Genomic DNA, 23,356 nt, shown 5'->3' with positions numbered 1-23,356 from the left:
TAGACCCCTAGAAAGACTGATGCTAATTATGCCCTTTATCTCTGCCACTCCCACCTATCCAGCTACAGGAATTGGTCTGCCATGTGATGATGGGGAACCTGGTCATGTTTCGAAAAGACTCTGTCCTCAACATCCTCAGTAAGTGACCACACCTGCTGAGGATCTCTGGAAGCAGAGAATCGGGGTTGGGACAAGATGGCAATTCCTGTGAGTGTTCTGATATTAGGAAAGGGGATGGAGAGAAGTTGGATAGGGCTGTTGAGGCTCCAGCCCTTACTGGGGCCTTGGGTTTGTCACTGGGTCTGTTTCTATTCTGTAAAATTACCAAAAGCTTGGGAAGTAAAAATTATAGGGAAATGCAATGTTTATTTTTTAAACCCTTACTTTCTGTCTTAGGATCAGTGCCATATATATTGGTTCCAAGGCACAAGAGCAGTAAGGGCTAGGCAATAGGAATTGAGTGACTTGCCCAGGGTCACACACCTAGGAAGTGTCTAGGGTCAGATTCGAACCCAGGACCTTCCATCTCTAGGCCTGGCAGTCTATTCACTGAGCCACCTAGCTACCCTCAATCAGTTTTCTTATGGCTGTAAGCTGGGTCTCTCCTAGTTAGTGGATTGTAACCAAAGGGAAATTGTGTCCCATATACCATTTTCTACCTATCTCCAGTCCAGAGCTTAGACTGGGAAACCTTTGAACAGTACTGTGCCTGGCAGCTCTTCTTGGCTCACAACATCCCCTTAGAGACCATCATCCCCATTCTGCAGCATCTCAAATATAAGGGTAAGTATAGGAGGAAAGAGATTAGAGCTGGAGAAGAGAGGGATGATAATCCCCAGGCCTGAAATATCCTCATATTTGAGACATATCCTCAGGGCTCAGGACAGGGATATGGTCAGCTCCAAAGACCCCTTCACTTTCCCAATGAATCCCACTTTTCCTGAGGAAGGGGGTGACTAGGCTGTGTGTATGTTGGGGGGGCAGGCGGACAGTAAAGGGGAGTGGCTATCAGAAAAAATGACTGGCTTGAAAAGGGGATGGAGTAGAATAAGAGATTATTTTCCATTCTAAGAACTCCCCTACTTTTTCCTAGTCACTATTGTGGCACACTAGTTGAGATGGATGGACTCCTGCCTGTTACCCCCCTTCCTTCTACTCATCTCTTGACTTTTCTTCTGCAGAGCACCCAGAGGCCCTGTCCTGCCTGCTGCTTCAGCTCAGGAGAGAGAAGTGAGCTTCCTATGCCCCAAACTCCATTCTCTGTCATCTCTGAAATACTTGTCCAGGGAGAAGGGGATTGAAAATTTATTTCATCTATATCTTGGGAATACTATGGGGATAGGGATTAAGGAGGGAGGGGGGCTATTAAGTTCCTTTGGCATGCTTCCTCCTCCTTCATCTGTTGGGGGGGGGGTTCTCCCCTTCCCCCAAAATGGCTTATAAACAAGCAAGCTCCCCTGGGACTCTGATTTCCTCTCTTCTCTAGTCCCCTGCCCACCAGAGGCTGCCCTGGGAGGTGGAGACCGGACATCCCTGTTTCCTGCTGCCACAGCAGTTCTAATCATTGGTGGCTTCCCCTCTCTTGGTCTCCCTGCCATATGGCTAGTCCAAGGGGAAGAAGGGTCAGAACGAAGTGTCATTCCACATCACTGCCTCCTGTGGACAACTAGCCATGCCCAGCATCTTTTTGTGCAAGAGGGTAGTTGTCTGGAAAGGATGCTCACCTCAGGTCATGGAGGCCTTTGTACCTAGCCTCAAGCCACCACCTCCTCGGGGACCAGATAAAGGGAGCAGCAGCTGCAGTTGGCATTTCCTTCCTTCCTTCCACCTTCTCTTTTCTCTGCACAGAGAGAAGGGATGGTACAGAGAGTTTTAAAGGAAATGGCCTCAGGTAGAGAATTGGGGTGTTCTCAATCCGCTTCACCACCTTCCTGCCTTGGTTCTACTTATTTGGGAAAGGCTGTCTGTACCCTGACCTGACTCCTCCACCTGTCCCCACAGTGACTGTGGGTCTCGGTGCTCCACAGGGATTGATTTAGACATCCTTCAGCCCAAAGAATGGGCTTAAACCCAAGGAAGAGTGTTGAAAGGGGATAAGAATGGGAAACTGAGGGGCAACTAGGTGGTCCAGTGGCCTGAGACACTTCCCACCTGTATGACCCTGAACAAGTGAATCCAATTGACTGGCCTTACCACATTTCTGCCTTTAAAACACAACAGTGTTGATTCTGAGACAGAAGACTTCACATGTCAGAGCCAAGAGAGCATGAACTGGGAGGGAGGAGATCTGGCTTCTGAATCTTGGTTCTGCTACTTACTGTCTGTGTCACTTCGGGGCAAGGCTCTTAACCTCGCTGAGGCTCAACTTCCTTAACTGTTAAAATAATTGGTGGATTAGATGATCTCAAAGATCCCTTCCAGCTCTCAGATCTGACAATCCTGTGATTATTGCTTCCATTTTACAGATGAGAAAAGACACTCAAAAGTTCAGGGTCACACAGCTTGTGATTGGAAAAGTTAAGATTTGAACCCATGGCTTCTGACCCCCAAGCCCAGGGGTTATTCACTGTGTTATGCTTTTTTTTTTTTTTTTTTTGGCAAACCCTTATTTTCTGCCTCAGAATGGATGCTAAGAATCAATTCTAAGAGAGAAGAGCAGTGAGGGCTAAGGCAGTTGAGGTTAACTGACTTGCCCAGGATCTCACAGCTAGGACATGTCTGAGGCCACATTTGAACCCAGCACCTCCTGTCTCCAGGCCCGATGCTCTATCCACTGTGCCACCTAACCATCCCCATTATGACTCTTGAAGGGAAAAGTGGAGAGCAGAGGGTCAGGAATGAGGGAGTGCTTTCCCACTGACCCCGACTCCTTCTCCCACTCTTGCCTCCTTCAGGCCCAGTGAGGAGATGGTGAAGATGGTGCTGAGTCGGCCCTGCCACCCAGACGACCAGTTCACCACGAGCATCCTGCGCCACTGGTGCATCAAGCACGACGAACTGCTGGCAGAGCACATCAAGTCCCTGCTCATCAAGAACAACAGTCTCCCCCGAAAGCGGCAGAGGTGGGATGTGCCCCCCTTCCTCCCTGCCTCGTTCTGGCCCGTCTCCCTCTGACTGAGCCCCCATCTGCCCTCCCAATCCCCTCCTCAGCTGTAAATTCAGCCTGAAGCCCAGGAGGATTTCCCCTTTCTCAGCACCCGACTCCTGGTTTGTGGGCGCCCTCTAGTGGCCTGATGTCACGTGGCATACAAGGGAGCACCTTTCTCCTGGGATCTGCAGCCTGCCTCCCCCCCAGGGGTGCCCGATGTCCTGTTCGATCAGAGCCGTGGGGCCACGTGGCAGCCCCTCCCCCCACGCTGACGGTCTGTCTCCCTGCTTGGCCCCCTAGCTTGAGGAGCTCCAGCAGCAAGCTGGCCCAGCTGACCCTGGAGCAGATCCTGGAGCATCTGGACAACCTTCGTCTCAATCTGACCAATACCAAACAGAACTGTATGTGCTTGTCCCCCCCTCCCTTAGCCCTCCCTCATCGGGGACCCCTCCCAGAGCCCCCTCCGCCTGAGCCAGGCTCTCTGCCCCCGTCTTTTCCTCTCATCCATTCTCCTCCCCTTTGTCTGTTCCCTGCAGTCTTCAGCCAGACCCCAATCCTGCAGGCTCTACAGCATGTTCAGGCGAGCTGCGATGAGGCCCACAAGATGAAGTGAGGCTCCTTACACTTCAGTGGGGTAGCACTGTGGGTGCGAGGGGTGCTGGGCAGGGGAATGCCCCAGCTAGCTGAGGGACCAGGGAGGCAGGAAGGAGGTCTGTTGGAGGAGAAAATCAGCCAGGGGTTGGGAAGGAACCCGTAGGCCACTGACGAGCCGGGGCCTCCCAGAAACTCTCTGGAGCCCTCTCCACCTCCTCTAGCCCAACTCTGGAGCATCCCTTCATCCCCCTCCCAGGTTCAGTGACCTCTTCTCCTTGGCTGAGGAATACGAAGACTCTTCCACCAAGCCTCCCAAGAGCCGCCGAAAGGCCGCCCTGTCCAGCCCCCGCAGCCGAAAGAATGCTACCCAGCCCCCTAACGCCGAGGAGGAGTCGGGCTCCAGCAGTGCTTCGGTGAGATAGCCCGCTCTCACCCCACACGCCAGGCCAGCGAGGTCCATGCCCTCGGAGCCGGCGGGAGGAGGTGGGAGTGTGCGGGCTGCTGGCGGCCAGCCTCTCACAAAGCTTCCCTCTTCCCCATCCCCTGTCCCTCGCGTTGTTTTCCAGGAGGAAGAAGACACGAAACCCAAGCCTACCAAGAGGAAAAGGAAGGGATCGTCCGCAGTGGGCTCAGACAGTGACTGAGGCCTGCCCACCCTTCCGTCCCCCCACCCCCCAGGACTTCTTAGGGCTGCCCTCCCCCTTCCCCCTACTGGAGAGTCAAAGGTTAATAGGAGCTTGTGGGGTCAGTTCAAAGCTGCCCTCCCCCCAATTTTCACATTGGGGGAATGGGGGGGGAAGCTTTTTGATCTAGTTCAGCCCAAACAGCTGCTGCCCCTTGCTTCCCTGCAGAGCCTGCCCTCCCCTCAGGACAGTAGCTACCCCTTGTCTTATCCCACCTCCCCCGGGGTCTCCAGGCTGGGCATCCTGGCCCTCCCACATGGACACCTGGGTCCCTGCTGAGGCCATAATCCACTCAAATCAATGATATGTTGTGAGAAGAGTCCCCAGCTTCCTTCAGAGCTCTTTTAACTGAAGAAAGTGACTGCCTGAAGACAGAAGACCAAAATGGAGAGTTTTGAGTGTTCCCTTTTCAAGCATGTGCTAGAGGCAGGCAGATTTTCCTACTCTTGTGTCTGAATGAAATGAGTATTTCCTCTGTGAATATGGCCACCCTCAAGCACCAAACGCTGTGTCCTGGCCCCTAAGGACTCCCAGGCTTTGCTGCCAGGCAAGGGCCTTTGGGGTGCCGTGCTGTCGGCCCTCCTTTAGTCCCTGGGAGCGCTGAGGAAGGGCCCTGAGGGAGTGGCTGAAGGGCTCGGATGAGCCAGCAGTCCCTGGGAAGGTGGCTCTGAGCCCATCGGTGTAAGGCAGGCTGCCGACAGTGAAAATGCCCAAAGAGCTCTAGAGGCTTCTGTGTGTCTGTTGCCCCACTTGGGGCAACGAAGGAGCCTCTGGAGGGACTGGGGAAGAATGGTCCCCTTTCCTCACCGATTCTTCTGCTCCTCCTCCCTTTCCCTTGGCCAGAGACATTAGTGTTTTTAAAGGTGTTTTTAAAGGACAATAAAACAAATGGGAACCTGTTTTGTACAAAAGCCGCCGATCCCACCTGCCCCTCCTCCCCGCCGGAGGGCTGCCCTAACTTCTCCGGGATGCCCTAGGTGGGTGCCTCCCCAGGCACTGCTGTCTGGTCCGGGCATATACTTGTCTCCCTGGCTTTGCGCTTCATTCTTTCCGACCCGGCCCCGCCCCCTTCAGCCACTCCACGGAGCTTCTCTAATCTCGTTCCTCTGGAGGACTGCGGAGTGCAAGTACCTGGATGCCCCTGAGGTTGGCGAGCCTGGGAGAGGCGCGCAGCCGAGCCCACGTGCTCTGGCTGAGCCGTTTACTTTTTTGGGGCTCTTGCTGAAGCCCAAGTTGGGCGGCCTAGCACGTCCGCGGTGCTGTGTGCTTTAGACCCGTCCCTTGTTAAAGCTGCGCGGGAGATCTCTTCTACCTGTGCTTCCTTGCCCGAGGAGCGGGGCAGGGAAGGGAGATGGATGCTCCGGCTGCCGCTGCCGCGAGTGGCTCTCCTTTTCGCACCCAGCGGGGTGGGGATGTGCCCTGCCTTTACCTCATTTTCTGTGTGTCGGGGGACCGCTGGCTTTTCACGTACTGATGCCATGGGAGACCTAAAATGCCCGTGGGCCATTTGAAGTTCGCTCCGTGGGATGCCCGCTGGCGACCTAAGAAAGCGTGGGCTTTCCTCGAAAAGCGATCTCGCTTCAGGCCTCTTCTCCTTCCCCAGCTTCCTGTGCCCCGATTAGAACAGGGATGGAAACCACCCACTGGGTTTGCCCCAGTTAGAAAAGAGTTTATTCTCGCAGCCGAGACCAGCCCGCTCACAGCTCGCCACCACCTTTCCCCTACTTACTGAATTGAGGCTCCACCCGGCCTGGGGGCTGCAGATGTTGGCAGCTGGGAGGAGCCTGGCCTCTGTTCTTGGATTTGTAGGACGGCGTGGAGAACAGGGGGTGGGGGGAAAGATGGGGATCCCTAGCGCTTTGTGGGGAAGGTGATGGACCCAAAAGGGTGCGTAGCTAGCACAATCCTCAGAAATAGGGAAAGACGAAGAGAAGACGCTTAAAGGCCAAAGCTCGGATGCCAGGTCTCTGGAGAGGGGAAGAGCCCCAAAGCTGGGGCGTCCCCCGGAATGAGGGAGGGATCGCTGGAGAATTTAGGTTGGGGAGAGGACTAGGATTGCCCAGACTCTGAGAAGGGGCACGCCCTGGGCGGAGCATAGAAACGAGAGTTGGGCGGGGAGTGCTTCGCCATCCCCCATCCTCTCCCTCCCTGGCCTAACTCCCTGTCACTCGGGAGTGTTGGGGAACTGGGACAGGGTAAGGGTAAGGAGGTGGGAGGAAAGGGGCGTGTGCCAGTGCTGGCGCGCTTTCGGGAAGGAGAGGTAGCTAGAGGGCTCGCGCATTCCCAACTTTTTGGTGAGGGCTCCGGGCAGGACGAGGTAGAAGGTCCGGACTGGGGAGGGGCACCATGGCCGCGCTCCTGCTACCCCTGCTGCTTCTGTTGCCGCTACTTCTGCTGAAGCTGCTCCGGTGGCCCTGGCTCCGCTGGTTTCTGGCAGATTTTGCCTTTACTGTGCGCGCTCTGAGATGCAAGCGGGCCCTGAAAGCCCAAGCGGCCGCCGCCGCTGCAGCAGACCCCCAGGGGCCCGAGAGCGGCTGCAGCCTGGCCTGGCGTCTCTCGCAGCTGCTGCGGGAGTGTCCCGGGCGCACCTTCCTCATTCACCGGGACAGGCGCTACAGTTACGCGCAGGCGGAGCGCGAGAGCAACCGAGTTGCGCGTGCCTTTTTGCGCGTGCGAGGCTGGAAAGAAGACCCTAACCTGGGCGGAGGGGAAGGGGTGGGGGCCACCGAGAAGGGTGCACGTGACGCAGGGGACGCGGTAAGAAGGGAAGTCGAGCTTGCACCGGGCAAAGGCGACGAAGCTCGCCCCGATGAAGGGAACGGGGCTCCCCTGGAATCGGGCTCGGTGGTGGCGTTGCTCCTTCCCGCTAGCCCCGAGTTCTTATGGCTTTGGTTCGGACTCGCTAAAGCGGGGCTACAGGCTGCCTTTGTGCCCACCGCCCTGCGTCGAGGCCCCCTACTGCACTGTCTCCGGAGTTGTGGCGCTCGCGCCATAGTTGTGGCGCCAGGTGAGCGCAGTTGTAAGTGGGCGTGGCTCTCTACCTGGGGGTTCCTAGCCGGACGGGGAGTAGACTTTACGGTTCGGAAAAGGGATGTCTCGGTACCTGCGGTGTTCGGAAGGGGCGGGGCGGGGCGGGGCGTCTCTGGAATTCGGAAGGGGGCGGGGCTGGGTTCCTAAAAAGGCGCTAGAGCTGGGGATTCACCTCTTTCTACCTTCACCTGGGACTGTACCAGAGGACCTATTCCAGCCCAGTTTGAAAAGAGATTTTGAGATTATTCAGGTTAGGCTCAGGGCTCTGCCACTAAATGGCCGTGCCAGGTTAAACAATTCGCTTCATTCCTATGGACCTCAGTTTCCCCATCGGGAAAAAATAGAGGTTGGACAAGAGGACCTTCTGTGGTCTCTTCTAGTCCTAAAGGACTAGAGTTTCTCTCAGAGTTCTTGTTCTCTTCAATTTCCACACACAGAGTTCCTGGAATCCCTGGAGCCTGACCTTTCACAGCTGAGAGACTTGAAGCTAAAACTGTGGGCCGCGGGCCCCGGGCCCCACCCTCCGGGCTTCAGCGATCTTCTGGCTGAGGCTGCTTCTGAAGGGGAAGGGCCGCTGCCTGGGTACTTGTCGGCTCCCAGAAACGTTCTGGACACTTGTCTGTACATCTTCACCTCTGGAACTACCGGTGAGGCCCCCATCCCCTCCCTCCCCACCGGGGCAGCCCAGAGAGCTGGGAGAGAGACCAGCCTTGCCTTTCCTTATCTTTGTGTGTTGATGGTTCACCACCCACCCTGCCACCTCCCAAAGGGGGTTCCCCTTTCCTTTATTTGTACCTTCCCAAAAGTACTGACAAGCTTAAAACAAGAACTGGCTTTGGACTCAGAAACTCTAGATCCATTTCTGTCCTGGGACACTTACTCTGTCTGTAACCTGAGCCAGTTTCCTCACCCACAAAAGGGAGGGGGGGGTCCCCATGAGTGTTCCAGCTCCAGATGGAGGATTCCTGTCGTCCCTCCCTCTTGGTGTGCCTGGGCCTGTCTCTTTATGGCTGGAGAGGTCAGGAGCTCAGACGGGCCTCTCCTCCCTCCCCTGCAGGGCTCCCCAAGGCCGCTCGCATCAGTCACCTGAAGGTTCTGCAATGCCAGGGGTTCTACCAGCTGTGCGGCCTCCACCAAAGCGACGTGATCTATCTCACCCTCCCACTGTACCACATGTCAGGCTCTCTGCTGGGCATTGTTGGCTGCCTGGGCATCGGTCTGTCCTCTGCCAGTCAGCACATCTGGGGCGCTGGGTGGGGGAGAGGGGAGGGAGAGGCTCTGACCTAGGGGAACGCCAGGCTGATGGGGAAGGCAGATCCTGAGGCCTGGGACGAAGGCGGAGAGCCAAAGGCCATTGAGGCAGAGCTTTCAGGTCTCTGGGCTAAGAAACGGAGCAGAATTAGGAGCATCAGGTCCCTCCGGACACTTCCCAGAGGAGAGGATTGTGGGGCAGGATGGACAAGGAAAGGCTGGGCTTGTGTGAGGAGAGGAAGGGAAGAGTTGGTAAGAAAGTTCAGGTGCAGAGTGAGAAAGGAGATGCAGAGGCCCTGCCGAAGGTGGCCAGGCTGGAACTGGGACTGAGCCCATGTGCTTCCCCTGCAGAAATCCTTTTCAGGAATCCCCCCTGAACCCTGGGCACCCGGAGGGCTGGGGAGGGAAGAAGGGGCCTGTGATGTGGGCTCTGAGCTCCCTTTGGCCTAGAACCTCCTTTCAAGGTGGGAATGGCGGGGCGGAAGGAAGGGACGAAAAATTGGTTTCTTAGTCCAACCTTGTGCCCTGATTAGGGGCGACTGTGGTGCTGAAGACCAAGTTCTCCGCCAGCCAGTTCTGGGAGGACTGCCGGGAGCACGGGGTGACGGTGTTCCAGTACATCGGAGAGTTGTGCCGATACCTTGTCAACCAGCCACCGGTGCTGAGGGGCTTTGGGGACCGTTGAGAGCTGGGGGGGGGGGGCAGGGGGTCTTTCTGGTCATAGGGAAAAGGCGTGAATAAGAATAGAGATTGAGGAGAAAAAGGTCTTGGGGGGAGAGGGGTTTTCCCCTCCCCCATGTGGGAGGGAAGGAAAGAGTGGGGGCTCTGGGCTTGGGGGGTGCAGGGCAGAGTCCCGGCGGGTGTGTGGAGCCAAGGGTATACACAAGCTTTCCTTTTCATGTCTGCAGAGTGAGGGGGAAAGGAACCACGGGGTACGAATGGCTGTGGGCAGCGGGCTACGACCAGATGTCTGGGACCGCTTTGTGCAGAGATTTGGGCCCCTGCGGGTCCTGGAGACGTATGGTCTGACGGAGGGCAATGTAGCCACATTAAACTACATCGGATACCCTGGTGCCGTGGGGAGGTCATCCTGGCTTTACAAGGTGAGGGGGTGCTGTCCAGGCCTTCTCCTTTGGGGGAAACAGGGACGTGCTATGGGCAGGGAGCAGCCTGGGAGACCTTCCAGGTTTCTGTTCCAACTCGATCGTCTTCCCTTCCCCCTAGTTATTTTCAGATTTCTCCTTGATTCGCTATGATATGGCTTCGGGGGAACCAGTACGGGATGACCAGGGACTCTGTGTCCCTGTGCCCCCTGGTGAGCCCTGGGGAGCTGGGGAGGGCAATACTGGGGTCTGTTGGGGGAGCCACCATACCTGACCCCTGTGCCTTCCCCAGGTGAGGCAGGGCTGATGGTGGCTCCAGTGAGCCAGAGAGCCCCATTTCTAGGCTACGCAGGGAGCCCCGAGCTGGCCCGGGGGAAGCTGGTGCACGATGTCTTCCGTCCTGGTGATGTTTTCTTTAACACGGGGGATTTGCTGGTGTGTGATGCCCATGACTTCCTATACTTCCATGACCGAACTGGGGACACCTTCAGGTATCTGACCTATAACAGCCCCTCATCTCTGTGCCAACCTACTGCAAATTCTTAAAAAATAACCTGAACATCCCCTTCCGGGGGGGGGGGGGGCAGCTGGGTGGCTCAGTGAATTGAGAGCCAGGTCTGGAGCCTGGAGGTCCTGACTTCAAATCTGGCCTCAGACACTGCCTAGCTGTGTGACCCTGGGCAAGTCACTTGACCCCCATTGCCTCGCCCTTACCGCTCTTCTGCCTTGGAACCAATACACGGTATTGATTTTAAGACAGAAGGTAAGGGTTAAAAACAAATCCCCTGCCTGATCCCTGGGCCTCTGGAAACATAAATTCCTGTAATCTTCTGTTGCCTTAACCTTTGACCCCAGTTGTTTAATCTGCCTTTTTCATCTCTGCTAGATTTTCCTTGAGACCTTGAATGTCTGGTTCTCTCTCTTCTCCCATAGGTGGAAGGGGGAAAATGTAGCCACGACCGAGGTCGCCAAGGTCCTAGGAACGTTAGATTTCCTGCAGGACGTGAATGTCTATGGAGTCACTGTGCCAGGTGTGGGGGGAGAATGGGCTGTAGCGAGGGTATCTGGAGCAGGGTTTACGAGGGCTGACGTGCGTCCTGCTATCTGACTCGCGTCCCACTGCTGCCTCTCCCATCCACCCAGGACACGAAGGAAGAGCAGGCATGGCAGCCGTGGTTCCTCACCCACACCGCATCCTGGACCTCGACAGGCTCCACGCCCACATAGCCGAGTTTCTGCCACCCTATGCCCAGCCTCGATTCCTTCGGGTCCAGGTACCGGTTCTCCCTCCGATCCTTAGTGTAAAGCCGTATGAGTGACGTCTTTGGACTTTAGTATCAAATGGGAGGCACGAGAGACACTGTGCTGGGCTCCAGGAGCAAAGCAGAATGGAGGTGGCTCAAAAGAAACAAGAGATGAGCACATTTAGTATCTCTGGAGCTCATATCGGTCTGATCAGCCATAGTCAGACATACCATGCATTGACCCAACATGGTAATATTATTTTGGTCTTTCTTCTTCTTTCTTTTTCTTCTTTCTTCTTTCTTTTCTTTTTCTTCTTTTTCTTCTTTCTCTTTTCTTCTTTCTTTTTCTTTTCTTCTTTCTTTTCCTTCTTCTTTCTCCTTCTCCTCCTCTTCCTCCTCCTCCTTCCTTCTTCTTCTTCTTCATCATCTAACTCTTATAGAAGATCAGTAAAGGCTAGGCATTTGGGGTTAAGTAACTTGCCTAGGATCACACAGCTAAGAAATGTCTGAGGCCAGATCAGAACCCAGGTCTTCCTATCTCTACTGGGCCACCTCACTGCCCCTATTTTAGTCCTCTAAATACAAAGGACGACAACCAGCCAACTCCCCTCAAAGGTCCTACTTCCCATAAAAAGATTCTACTTCCTCCCTTTCTCATAGTTGAGATCTCCAGCCCTCCTTTCTCCTTTCTTCCCTCCACCTTCTCTTGTTACTCCCCAATCAAAAGCTGATCCCTGTGTCTTCCTGCCTCTTTGTGCACAGCACAGAATCACCTTTCCTCTTCCCTGCCCCTCTCCCTGGACCCAAGCCAGATCTTCCTGGACTCAAAGCCTGGCTTTATAGAATCTAATTTCTGGCCAAGATGTAATAATTCGACAATTATTAGATGTGTCTGCGGGTACAAGTGCCTGCATTAGGTGCTAGTTAACATGAAAGCAGAATTAGCTAGTCCAGAGTGCTTAGTCTGTTGGGCCATTCTTCTTCCTCCTCTAGGAGTCTTTGGACACCACAGAGACCTTCAAACAACAGAAGGTTCGGCTGGCAAAGGAAGGGTTTGATCCAAACACAGTGCAGGCGCCGCTCTATGTGCTGGACCAGACAGCAGGTGCTTATGTGCCCCTCACACCTGCCTTGTATGCTGCCCTTTTGGCCGGACAAGTCCGTATCTGAGGGCCCCACTAGGCCTGAAGAGGGGGTCAGAGAAGGAAAAGAGGGTAAAGGGAAGGGGAATAGGGTCTCAGGGGGCTTGGGTTTTTTTTTTTTTACACTGAGTTTTTAATCAGTATTTTGTAATAAATGGAGTTGAGAATTCATCTTCTGTCTTTGTGTTTCCATCTGTAATAATGTTATAAGATTTAAAGGCAGAAGGAATTGCCCAGTTCAACCTTCTCCTGTCCCAGTAAGAGTAAATCATTTGCCTGAGATCATGCATTTAGCAGAAAGTGGAACCAAGATTCAAATGTAGGTGTTCTGCTCCCACATTCAGTGCTTTTGAAAAAAATCAAACTTTCTAGGTACTTCTTGCTTTTACATGTCATTTCTGGTTATTACTGCTCCCCGGACCTACAATTAGACTCTCTCTTCTTAACAAAGAAAAGGCTAGGGAAAAAAAAACAATAAAGGGACTTTCAGTCTATGAAGCACTGTCTCCACAGTCCTCCTCCATCACCACACGGCTCTCCACTGAGTTGGGAAGTCTGGTTCATTTATCCATTCTCAGTGACTCAGTCTGACTTCCTTTGCAGAGTGATCTCTTCGTCTCCATGACTTGGTCATGTCGAATTTTCGAGGTCTGCTTGTTTTATCCTTCCTCATTCCCTACCCCCTTCCCACATTTCTCTGAATTCTTCCATCATTCCTTAGTGCACAAGAATATTCCCTTCATTCATGTATCACTCACCACCTTTGTTGTTGCAAAATCACAAAATCAAATGCTTTTCCTGCTTCCTGGCTTGCCCTGTTGTTTATCTGCCTCTGGTGTGCACATATCTTCCCTTCTAGTAATCCCCCAAGTCCCTTCTGCTTAGCTTTAACCCCCCCCGGATGGAGACCCATTCCCGAGGGGCTCCTGGGAATCCCAAAGGCACTCCTAGAATTCTACAGCCATGACCCCAAGTGTCTCCTCCTCAGAACTCCTAGCGATTGTTTATCTTTCTGTACTTTGTCCCACTCTTTCACCAAAGGTGGGCACTTTTCTTGCACTCACATTTGTGGGGAAAACCCTCTCCAGAGAGGTAAAAACCTGGAGCAAATGCCCATGGGACAGAAACTGCTGCCGCCCAGTGGCCAGATCTAGCAAGAATTCCAAGAAGATGTCAAGGAAGGCCTATGCTGTGGTAGGGACTTTGACCCTAGGTTAAAGGATTTTTTTCAGAAATTAACTTTTGAAATCGAGAACTTGACCATGTACAAACATTTCAAGACATAAAGAAGAACATCTCATTCGATATCATAGGATCACAAACTGACTTTATATGTGGTCATTTTTTAAATCCTGATCTGTCTTAGAATCAATATAGCTGGATGGCTCAGTGGATTGGGAGTCAGGCCCAGAGACAGGAGGTCCTGGGTTCGAATGTGACCTCAGACACTTCCCAGCTTGTGATCTTGGGCAAGTCACTTCACCCCCATCACCTAGCCCTTACTGCTCTTCTGCCTTAGAACCAATACCCAGTATTGATTCTAAAACAAATGGTAAGGAGTTTAAAAATAAAAAGAATCAATACCAAATATCAGTTCCAAGGCAGAAGAGTGGTGAGGGCTAGGCAATGGGGGCGGGGGGGAATAATTGCCCAGGGTCACACAGCTAGGAAGCATTTTGTGGTTTGTTGGTTTATTTGTTTTTAAGAAATATGGTACAGCAGAAAGAACAGTGGTTTAGTAGCCAGAGGATCTGGGTTCATATTCTTCTGATGAGTTACTCCCTGTGTGACAATCTCCCAGACCTCCTTCAGGGTCTTCATCTGGAAAATAAGGGGTCATTGAATTACAGGGTCCCCAAGGTCGCTTCTAGTTCTCTGATTTATTGTTCAGCACAGTAGTAACAAATTGTATCTATTGGTCTCTCCTTTGTACTTTTGTTCTTCTGTGTATTTAAAAAAATGTTTTATTGATGCTTTCTTTCCTGTTTATCACTTCCTACTGATCTACCTCCTCCCCCAGCCACCCAGATTAGAAGCCTTTCCTTGTAACAAATTATGTATAGTCAAGCAAAAAACCTACATTGACTCTCCGTATCTAAGAACATGTTGGTCCATCAACTCTCTGCCAACAGATGGGAGATATGTTTCATTAGTTTTTTGAAATTACCTATTTGAAGTTTTCATTTGGCCAGAGTTCTGAGTTCCTTCAAAGCTGTTTCTCCTCACATTATTATTGTGGTAATCCTATAAATTGTTCCAATTCTGCTCATTTCACTCTACATCATGCTGTTCATAAAACTTTTTTCTTAGTTCTCTGAACCTGTCATATTAAACATTTCTCATAACATAATACAATTTCATTACGTGCACATACAACATTTTTTCAATTTATTAACATTCCTTTTTTTAAAAATTGAGTTCCAAATTCTCTCTTTCCCTTCTGTCCCCTCCCCCATCCACTGAGAAGGCAAACAATATGATATCAATTAGACATATGAAGTCATGTAAAACATTTCCATATTAGGCATGTTACCAAAAAAAGAAAGAAAGTGAAACAAGTTCAATCTACTTTCAAAGGTCATCAGTTCTCCCGAGGTGGATAGCATTTCTTTATAATGGGTCCTTTGGAATTGTTTTGGATCACAGAATGGATCAGAGTAGCTAAGCCTTTCCCAGTTGAGCAAGTTACAGTATTGCTATTACGGTATGCACTACAATCTGTGACGGGCACCAATTTTGTTTACCATTCTTTGCTGCCACAAAAAGCATTACTATAAATATTCTTTTGTATATGTGCATCCTTTTTCTCGGTCCTTGACATCTTTAGGACACATGGCTAACAGCAATATCACAAAATCAAAGGATTTGCAGTTTAGTGACTTTGTAAGCATAATTTCAAATTGTTTTCCAGAATGGCTGAACCAGTTCATTCTTCCTACAATGCATTCATGTGTCCTTCCTTCTCACAACATCTCCAATGATGGCCATTTTCCTCTTTTGTCAACTTGCCAATCTGATGGTATAAATAAACTATTTTAATTTTCATTTCTCTTTTTAGCAATTTGCAGCATTTTTTTTTCACATGGTTGCCAATAGCTTTGTTTGAGTGAAGGTTCTTCCAAACCCTTTTAGGGTAGAGGAGGTGGAGTCACCTTTTAATATGATTCATGAACATAACAGACTTCTCTACAAGCAGCAATGCAAGGATCCAGAGCAAGGCTGAGGGACTTATGAGAAAGAAAACTAGCCACATTCAGAGGAAGACCTATGGGAGGAGAAACACAGAGGAAAAACAACTGCGTGAACACATGGGCTGATGGGGATATTATTGGGGATGAAGACACTAAACAATAACTCTAGTCCAACTATCAATAATATGGAATTAGGCCTTGATCAATGATACATGTAAAACCCAGTGGAACTGTGGGCTGGCTAAAGGGGACTAGGGGGGGTTTGGGAGAGAGAGAAAGAAAAAGAAATATATAACTAGGGGAAAATATTCAAAAATTAAAAAATGTTTTTTTAAATATGATTCATGAGCCCAAAGATCCAAAAAGGAAGAAGTGAAAGGTAGGAGGCTACTCAGCTAGAGACCATTCCCACATCGAATAAATGGCATCCAGAGTGCATTCATCTGGATTGGGGGTTACACAGTTTCCACAAGTCCCCAAAAGTTATGCTTAACTGACTGCCTATGAGGAAATGGACAGAAAGCAAAGATGTCAACTTCTGACCCCATCCACACAGTTTAGGCTTCAAATAGGGAGGGCTTTCCTTTCCAAGAATCTGAAACAGAACTTAAAATAACCTGCTTTCCTTCTTCCTGAGGGGTGTGCAACCCTCTTAGATTTAGCAACACCTTGGTCACCAACCTCTGGCCCTTGCCTCTATTAGTTGTTTCCCAAATGGTAAGTGTCTGCCTCTCCAGGAGCAGGATTGTTCCAATCCATTCCCAACCCCTAGCCCCAATTCTCCAATACAATCCATTCTTATGCTTCCCCTATAAATCCTCCCATCTCTTCTCTTCCATTCTCCTCAAAACCTTTACTTTGACCTTTATCAAATATAAAATAAGTTTTGCCATTCAAAGCCTTTAATAACCTGGCCCTTTCCCATTCTCCTTATACCTTAGTACCACGACAGATTCTGATCCATGAGCTTCCTTGCTGTTCTTAGAACATGATACTTTGTCTCCTGACTGGTGGTTTTCACTGGCTAACCCTCAATCCTGGAAGTCTTTCCTTCCTCATCTCTTTCCCTTGCCTTCCCTGGCTTCCTTCAAGTTCCAGCTAAAATCCTGTGTTCTAGAAGAAGCCTTTTCTCCATCTTCTTTAATGCTAATGCTATGCCTGAGATAATCTCGATTTTATCCTCTCTGTATCTTGTTTTTACATTGTTGTTTGTATGTTGGCTTCCCTATTAGATTGTGAGCTCCTCAAGAACAGGAGGCAATTTGGGCCTTTTTTTGTGCCAGGAACATAGTAAGCACTTAATAAATGCTTGGTGAGGGGTAGTTAGGTGACTCAGTGGATAGAGAAGCAGGCCCAGAGATAGGAAGTCTTGGCTTCAAATTTCAAACACTTCCTAACTGGGCAAATCACCTAACCTCAGTTGTCTAGCCCTTATTTAGTATAAATTCTAAGGTGGAAGGAAAAAAATTTAAAAAATAAATAAAAATAAAATGCTTAGTGACTAACTAAATTGGAGACACAGGCAAACCCTTTATAAATAATGCCATTCACTCTGATCACACTGTATTTTTTTTTTCAACTAGGCTTAAGATGAAACACTTGAATATTTCCAACCTTCAGCTCTACTTCAGGGGAAATTGTTCAGTTAGGGAAACCCCTGGGTAACTGAGTAAGGGAATTTTTTAGCTAGAAATGGAATTGCTGCTTATGTGGCTTGGCCAAATTTCAGAAATCAAAACCATTTTCCTCCTTGGCTGGTAGTACTTTTATCATCCCTTAAGTCACCTTAATTTTGTTTTTGTTCGATTGTTTTTTTTCTCAATTACATGTTAAAAATTTAACCTTTTTCTTAAAATTGTGAATTCCAAATTGTCTCATCTTCCCCTCCTTGAGAAGGCAAGTGATTTGATATACATAATAGATGTGAAGTCATGCAAAATATATTCCATATTAGCTGATATCATGTAGCAAAAGAAAACTTAGACCAAAACGGGGGGGGGGGGGGGAGGGGGGGAGGGAAGGCCCACAGGAACACACACACAAATAAAGGGGCAGATAGGAGGACAGTGGATAGAGGTGCCAAGCCTGGAGTCAGGAGAACCTGGGGTTCAAATCTGACTTCAGATATTTCCTTAGCTATCCTAGGGGAAGTCACTTAATTCTGTATGCTTTACTAAGACAGAAAGTAAGAGCGTTTTTAAAAATAAAATTTTTTTAAAATCTGCATTCAGTTCTTTCTCTGGAGGTGGAGGGCATTTTCATTCCAACTCTCAGAACTGTCCTGGATTTTATATTACTGAAAATAGCCAAGTCTTTCACAGCTGATCATCCCTTGATAGTGCTGTAGAGGCACAATGTTCTTCTTGCTATGCTCCATTTCACTTTGCATCGCATCCTGGTTTTTTCTGGAACTGTCCTGCTCATCATTTCTTATAACACAACAGTATTCCGTCATAATCTCATACTGCAACTCTTTGACTTTAGAACCTTCCCCTACCCGCGCTGAAGCGTAATCCCTTTTACAACTCAATGTTTCGCTTTGCTTTATTCCTGCAAAACGTTTAGTTTAACAAGTTCGGCTAGGGCGGGGTCAGTGTTCTGGGTCTCATCCCCAAAGAAGGAAAGTTCCTTGAGGGGAGAGACTGTGGTTTTCTTTCGGTACCTCGCTTCACGCCTCACTACAGACCCTTAGGGAAGCGTGTGGCCGCTGGGCCGCTCAGCCTTATGACGGTTCTACCCCGCCCCCACCCCGCCATGGGGTAACCCATTCCCCCAAGTCCGCCCGTCCCGGCCCCCGCTTCGAGGCGACTTAGAGAAGTGTTGGAGCAGGGAGCGGGTGGGGGAGGGGCAGGATCTAAAATTAGATTTAATGAGGGGAAAATGTCCCAAGTATCTTGGAATGGAAAATGTCATTCATGGATTTTTGTACAAATAAGGGCACGGCGAACGCAATAGGGGGCCCAAACTCAGCCAGCTCCGCCCGTCACACCATTCTTCCCAACCGAAGCAAAACTGAAGTACCATTAGGCCCGCTGCGACGACCGTGCCAGCAACCTGAGCCCAGCGGGCATCTCTGCGCGTGCGCGGGCGGGGGCACGCGAACGCACAGAAACCCAGGCGACAGATACCCTACAGGATTCGCCAGACCAGTGACTGAAAGTGGGGGCGGGGCCCTGGGGAGAAGAGAGGGAAGGTCCCACCCGTACGTGCGTTCTCTTATCCCATTGGCCCATTCATTTAGGGACGGGCCGCTTCCGCCACCACCTAACACTAGTAAAGCGCGTGCGCACTTGCAGCCGGCTGCTGCTCTTGGTCCTCTATATTTGTAGTAGAGGCCACGTTCTGGACGCTGTGCCAGGCTTGGGGAAGAGGAGTGTAATTTAAGCTCCCACCATGTTAGAGAGGTTAAATGACTAACCCACAGTTAGGAAGTGTTATAGAGAAGGCCGGGATTTGAACTCACCTTCCCGACTCCATGCACAAAATAAAACAACGCTTACAGGAAAGGAACTTACGTTCGAACGGGAAAGACCACATACAGATAAAAATATATTTATGAAAATATACATATAAAAATATCCAGCACAAGTACGAAAGTGAATAAATGGGAAGATTTGAGAGGCAGGACCTCTTTTGGGTCTTCGGGAAAGGTTGCGTGCAGAAGTTGATGTCTGGAGTGCATCTTAAGGGAAGAGAGAGATAAATAGCAAACAACCAAACCAACGAGGGGAACTAGAGAGAGATGGGGTGGAAAGTAAGGCAGAAAGTGGGTCAACTTTACCTAGTTTCAATACCCTTTTCTATAAGGCAGAGGAAGTTGTTTATTATTATTATTATTATTATTATTTTAGTCATGGTCCTCTTTGGCATTCTCAAACTAATGTTTTTTAAATAACTGAAAGAAATGCTGAATTCCAGTTAGAGACTGATGTGAATTTTTTGGGTCCCTGAACCCCAGGTTAAGAATCCCTACCTATGGAATGAAAGGGAAAACTGAACCTGTCTGGGATTTCCCCTAATTCACTGGAAGAGAAGACTCCTGGAGCTCAACCTAACAGTCTCTTCTGAGCTTATTGGAAAATGTTGTGTATCGTATTAGAGCTCCTCATTTCACGTTAAGTACATTTCACCTCTGAAACCAAACCCCTCACAAAATCTCTCTTCCTGTGTAAGATTACTCCCTAAGAGAGTTATTGTGTCTTAGATGATGACCTGTCTGGATGTCCCCTCACAAATCTCTTAAGTTCTAGGTTCAGATCTCTGGGTTCTGGAGGTCAGAGCTCAGGGCTTCAGGCAATCTGAAGAGACTGACTTAGCAGTTCTTGCTAATAGGAGTACACAAGTATTTCTAACAAAATAGCCACCACCCTCTCCTCCTCCCACATAGTATATTAACTACTTTCAAAAAAAGCGCTGACTGTGACCCTGAGGTCTGATCTAGGCTGTGGTTCAGGGAAACATTTATACAAGAAGGTACATTTGACTGAGACTTGTATGACTCATAAGTGTAATATGAAAAATATTATTTATTTAAAAGGAAAAGATTAGATAAAAGAAGAGGTAGTATAGCATCAAAGGCATAAACACCTGTGAGGAATTCACAAGCAAGAGATCAAAAACACAGAAGACAGGGTGAGAATCAGTGGAGGGAGAAACAGAAGTAATATCATGATGGGATACCAGACCCATGTCAAAAGGAAGAAAAGGATGTTGAATTCTAATAATTGTGGGAACTTCAATTCAGCTGAAACTCATTTTCTGCTAAAAGCAGAGCAGCTGATAAATTCTTAACTTTTATTAATGACTATTTAAAAAGGAGGAGTGCAGGAAAGTTCTTGATTCAAATTTAATAAGAAGGACCTGATTGCTAAATTTAAAACCAAATAAAAAACTACTTATTATTTATTAAGCACCTCACCAGATGGTTGTGAGAGTCAAATAAAATAAAATATATTAAAGACTTTGCAAACCTTAAAAGGCTATATAAATGCTATCTTTCTGTTTCTCTCAACCTTTTAATAACTAGCATTCATATGTGCTACGTGCCAAATATTGTGATAAGTAGTTTACAAATATTATTTCAAGGGACAGTTAGGTAGCACAGTGGATATAGCACCAGGCCTGTAATCAGGAGGACCTGGATTCAAATGTAACCTCAGACACTTCCTAGTTATGTGACCCTTGGACAGGTGACTTAACTCAAACTGTCTAGCCCTTGCCATTCTTCTTTTAGAACTGATTCTAAGGTAAAAGTTTTAAAAATAGAAATAATAAGTAGAAATAAATAAAAAATATTTCTATTATTGCATCAGATCCCCAAAATAACTTTGTGAGGTAGGTGCTATTATAATCCCCATTTTATAAATTAGGAAACTGAGGGAAACAGAAGTGAAGTCATTTTTATCATTATTATCGTCATCACTTATTTTGTGCCAGGCATTATGCTAAATACTGGACATAAGGCAAAAACAGTCCCTGCCTTCAAAGTACTCACATTCCACTGGAGGGATAACAGGTAAATAGCTAGATATACAAAATATATACAAGATATATCCAAAAGTGATGGGAAGTAAAATCTCAGAGAAGACATTAACAGCTTTGAGACCTAGAAAGCTTTCCTACAGAAGTTAAGATTTGACCCTGACAAAGAGATAGAAGAAAGGAGGGAGAACATTCCAGGTCTGGGGGACAAGTGGCGCAAAGAGATCAGGATAGCTGGAATATGGAAAGGAGTCATGTTTGAGACTGGAAAGTAGAAAGGGCCCAGGTTGTGAAGAGCTTTAAGTACCAAAAAGAGGATTTTGTTTTTGATTCTAGAGAGCTATTTAGTTTATTGAGCAGAGGGAGTGATGTGGTTAGACCCATACTTTTGGAAAATCTCTTTCACTACTGAGTGGATTGGAATGGGGAGAGATCTGAGGCTGGGAGTGGAGTATTATTATTGCAATAGTCCAAACAGGAAGAAATGAGAATAAATTGTTTTACACTCATTGACTCATTGAGTAAGAAATGCCAGAGAGATCCAAAGTTAGAAGTTAGAAGTTTAATGGGCCTTTGGAAATGTGAATCTAGAATTTCAAAGGGAAGTCACCATAGGAGATATGCTGTAAAGCGTAGAGGGTCTTCAAAGTCTTTGAGGATGTGATTCTTTGATGCTGTAAAATATGGGTAACCGTTAAAGATTTTTAAGCAAGGAAAAAATGTGAAAGCAGCAGCTAAAAAAAAATCAGTTTGTAGTTTTGTGTTTTTTTTTTAACATCATCCTATCCTACCTCCATCTCCCAGAGAATCAATCCATATTATAAAAAAAAATTTTTTAAGAAAAACTAAACATAACTGATCAATATATTAAAAATTCTGAAAATATGTACAATGTACAATACTTTTGGTCCTCTCACTTCTGCAAAAAGGGTGGGATGGGGATGACTTTTCGTATCTCTTTTTGGAGCCATCTTTATTCTTTGTAATTTTGCAACATTCACTCTCTTTTTTTTTTGTAGCTTGCTTCTTTTTACATTGTTTCAATCATTGTAATTTGTTTTCTTGGCTCTGCTTACTTCCTTCTACTGATATCAGTTCATGTATCTTTCCACATTTCTCTATATTCAATACACACATCAGTTCTTACAGCACAGTAATATGCCATTATATTTGTGTACCACACTTGCTAGGTCAAGCCCCAATTTATGAGCACCTATTTTGTTTCCAATTAACAAAAAGTAGAAATTGGTAGCTTTAAGGAAAATGAGTAGGGTGATTATGCAATTCTGTTTTCTAGGAAAGAGAGACTGTAATCTGGACATGAGGTGATCATAGTAGTTGACATTTGTATATTAAAGTTCATAAAACATTTTACATAGTCATTTGAACCTTATTAAAATAGTTGGCGTTTATATGCTGACTCAAAGTTTTCAAAGCACTTTATATATTCAACAACCTGGGAAGTAAGTGCTACAGATATATTATCCCTATTTTACAAATGAGGAAACTGAGGTGAAGGGATTTGCCCACAGACACATAGCTAGTATCAATGGTTGATTTTTTAACCCAGATTTTTCTGAATTCAAGGTTAGCATGGGGTCTATTACATCATGATGTGGATATGATCTAGGAGAGTGGCAAATTGTCAACTCTTTGATTTGTTCATTTGATTTACTGTATAGAAAGCAGATATGTCTAAAAGGAAGAGGATTGAAAAAATAACACACAGAATAGGTTACAGGAACACTTGGCTGAGGTGGAATACAAGTCTTCAAGGGAAAGAAAGCGTTCAGGCTTTTTCCAAGGAAATATATTGAGAAGAAAGTTCCTCAAGGGATTGAGAAGAGGGAGGAAGGGGAAAGAAAAATACAGAGGAAGACTGAAGGACACAGATAAGGAAGGGATAGAGAAAACAATCTGAAGAAAAGAAAAAAAGAGAACTGGAGAAAACCAGGCCTGAAGATGAGAGGTCCTGGGTTCAAATTCGACTTCACATTCTTCCTAGTTGTGTGACCCTAGCCAAATCATTTAACTTCAGTTGCCTAGCCCTTACTGTTCTTCTGCTTTGGAACAGATTGATTCTAAGATAGAAGGTGAGGGAAAGGAAGAAAGGAAGGAAGGGAGGGAGGGAGGGAGGGATGGATGGAAAGAAGGAGTAAGAGAGGAAGGAAAGGAAAGAAGGAAAGAAGGGAGGGAGGGAAGGAGGAAGAGATGGAGGGAGGGAGGAAGGGAGAAAGAGAAGGAGGGAGGGAAGAAGAGTGGGAGGTAGGGAGAGAGGAAGGGAGAAAGAGGGAGAGAGAAAGAGAAAGAGAAAGAAGGAGATAAGGAGGCAGAAGCAGAGAGGAAGAGTTACTGAGAGAGAACTGGACACATCTGAGGAAGATATAGGGGTAGGGGAAGGAGGAAGACCCAGAAAGAAAGGAGAAATTAAATCTAGGGCAATCGGATGGAAGTAGTGTCCATAAGAACAAGCACAGAAGAGAGGAAAGACATCTTAAATGGATGGGAGATCAGATGGCTTAAGAGACAGGATTTCTGGGTCCTTTGTG

General features: G+C 48.1%; 2 protein-coding genes across 3 annotated transcripts in view; both read left to right on the top strand.

Annotated features, from left to right (window-relative positions):
- INTS3 (integrator complex subunit 3) overlaps positions 1-5,271 on the top strand; it is a 40,179-nt gene extending 34,908 nt beyond the window's left edge. The window contains exons 23-30 of the mRNA XM_044672476.1: positions 63-138; positions 670-783; positions 1,182-1,230; positions 2,895-3,062; positions 3,389-3,489; positions 3,625-3,697; positions 3,939-4,095; positions 4,249-5,271. Of these exons, the coding sequence (XP_044528411.1) occupies positions 63-138; positions 670-783; positions 1,182-1,230; positions 2,895-3,062; positions 3,389-3,489; positions 3,625-3,697; positions 3,939-4,095; positions 4,249-4,326 (816 nt within the window). The 3' untranslated portion in view covers positions 4,327-5,271. The remainder of the gene's footprint in view (positions 1-62; positions 139-669; positions 784-1,181; positions 1,231-2,894; positions 3,063-3,388; positions 3,490-3,624; positions 3,698-3,938; positions 4,096-4,248) is intronic.
- Positions 5,272-6,593: 1,322 nt separating this feature from the next.
- On the top strand, positions 6,594-12,418 carry SLC27A3 (solute carrier family 27 member 3). 2 transcript variants are annotated; one of them, XM_044671635.1, is made up of 10 exons: positions 6,594-7,372; positions 7,833-8,042; positions 8,453-8,611; positions 9,180-9,304; positions 9,555-9,749; positions 9,871-9,961; positions 10,042-10,240; positions 10,683-10,780; positions 10,893-11,023; positions 12,092-12,418. In XM_044671635.1, the coding sequence occupies exons 1-10, from the start codon at positions 6,712-6,714 to the stop codon at positions 12,161-12,163; spliced, it is 1,941 nt and encodes a 646-aa protein (XP_044527570.1). In that variant the 5' UTR covers positions 6,594-6,711; the 3' UTR covers positions 12,164-12,418. The 2 variants fall into 2 exon arrangements, with proteins under 2 accessions (XP_044527570.1, XP_044527569.1); XM_044671634.1 differs by having other exon boundaries at positions 6,603-7,372; positions 11,987-12,411.
- The last annotated feature ends 10,938 nt before the right edge of the window (positions 12,419-23,356 follow it).

The sequence above is a fragment of the Gracilinanus agilis genome, chromosome 4 (genome assembly GCF_016433145.1).
Source record: "Gracilinanus agilis isolate LMUSP501 chromosome 4, AgileGrace, whole genome shotgun sequence".
NCBI classification, from domain to species: Eukaryota; Metazoa; Chordata; class Mammalia; order Didelphimorphia; family Didelphidae; genus Gracilinanus; species Gracilinanus agilis.
The sequence above is the reverse complement of the archived record's forward strand: the minus strand, read 5'-3'. Positions and strand labels throughout refer to the sequence as shown.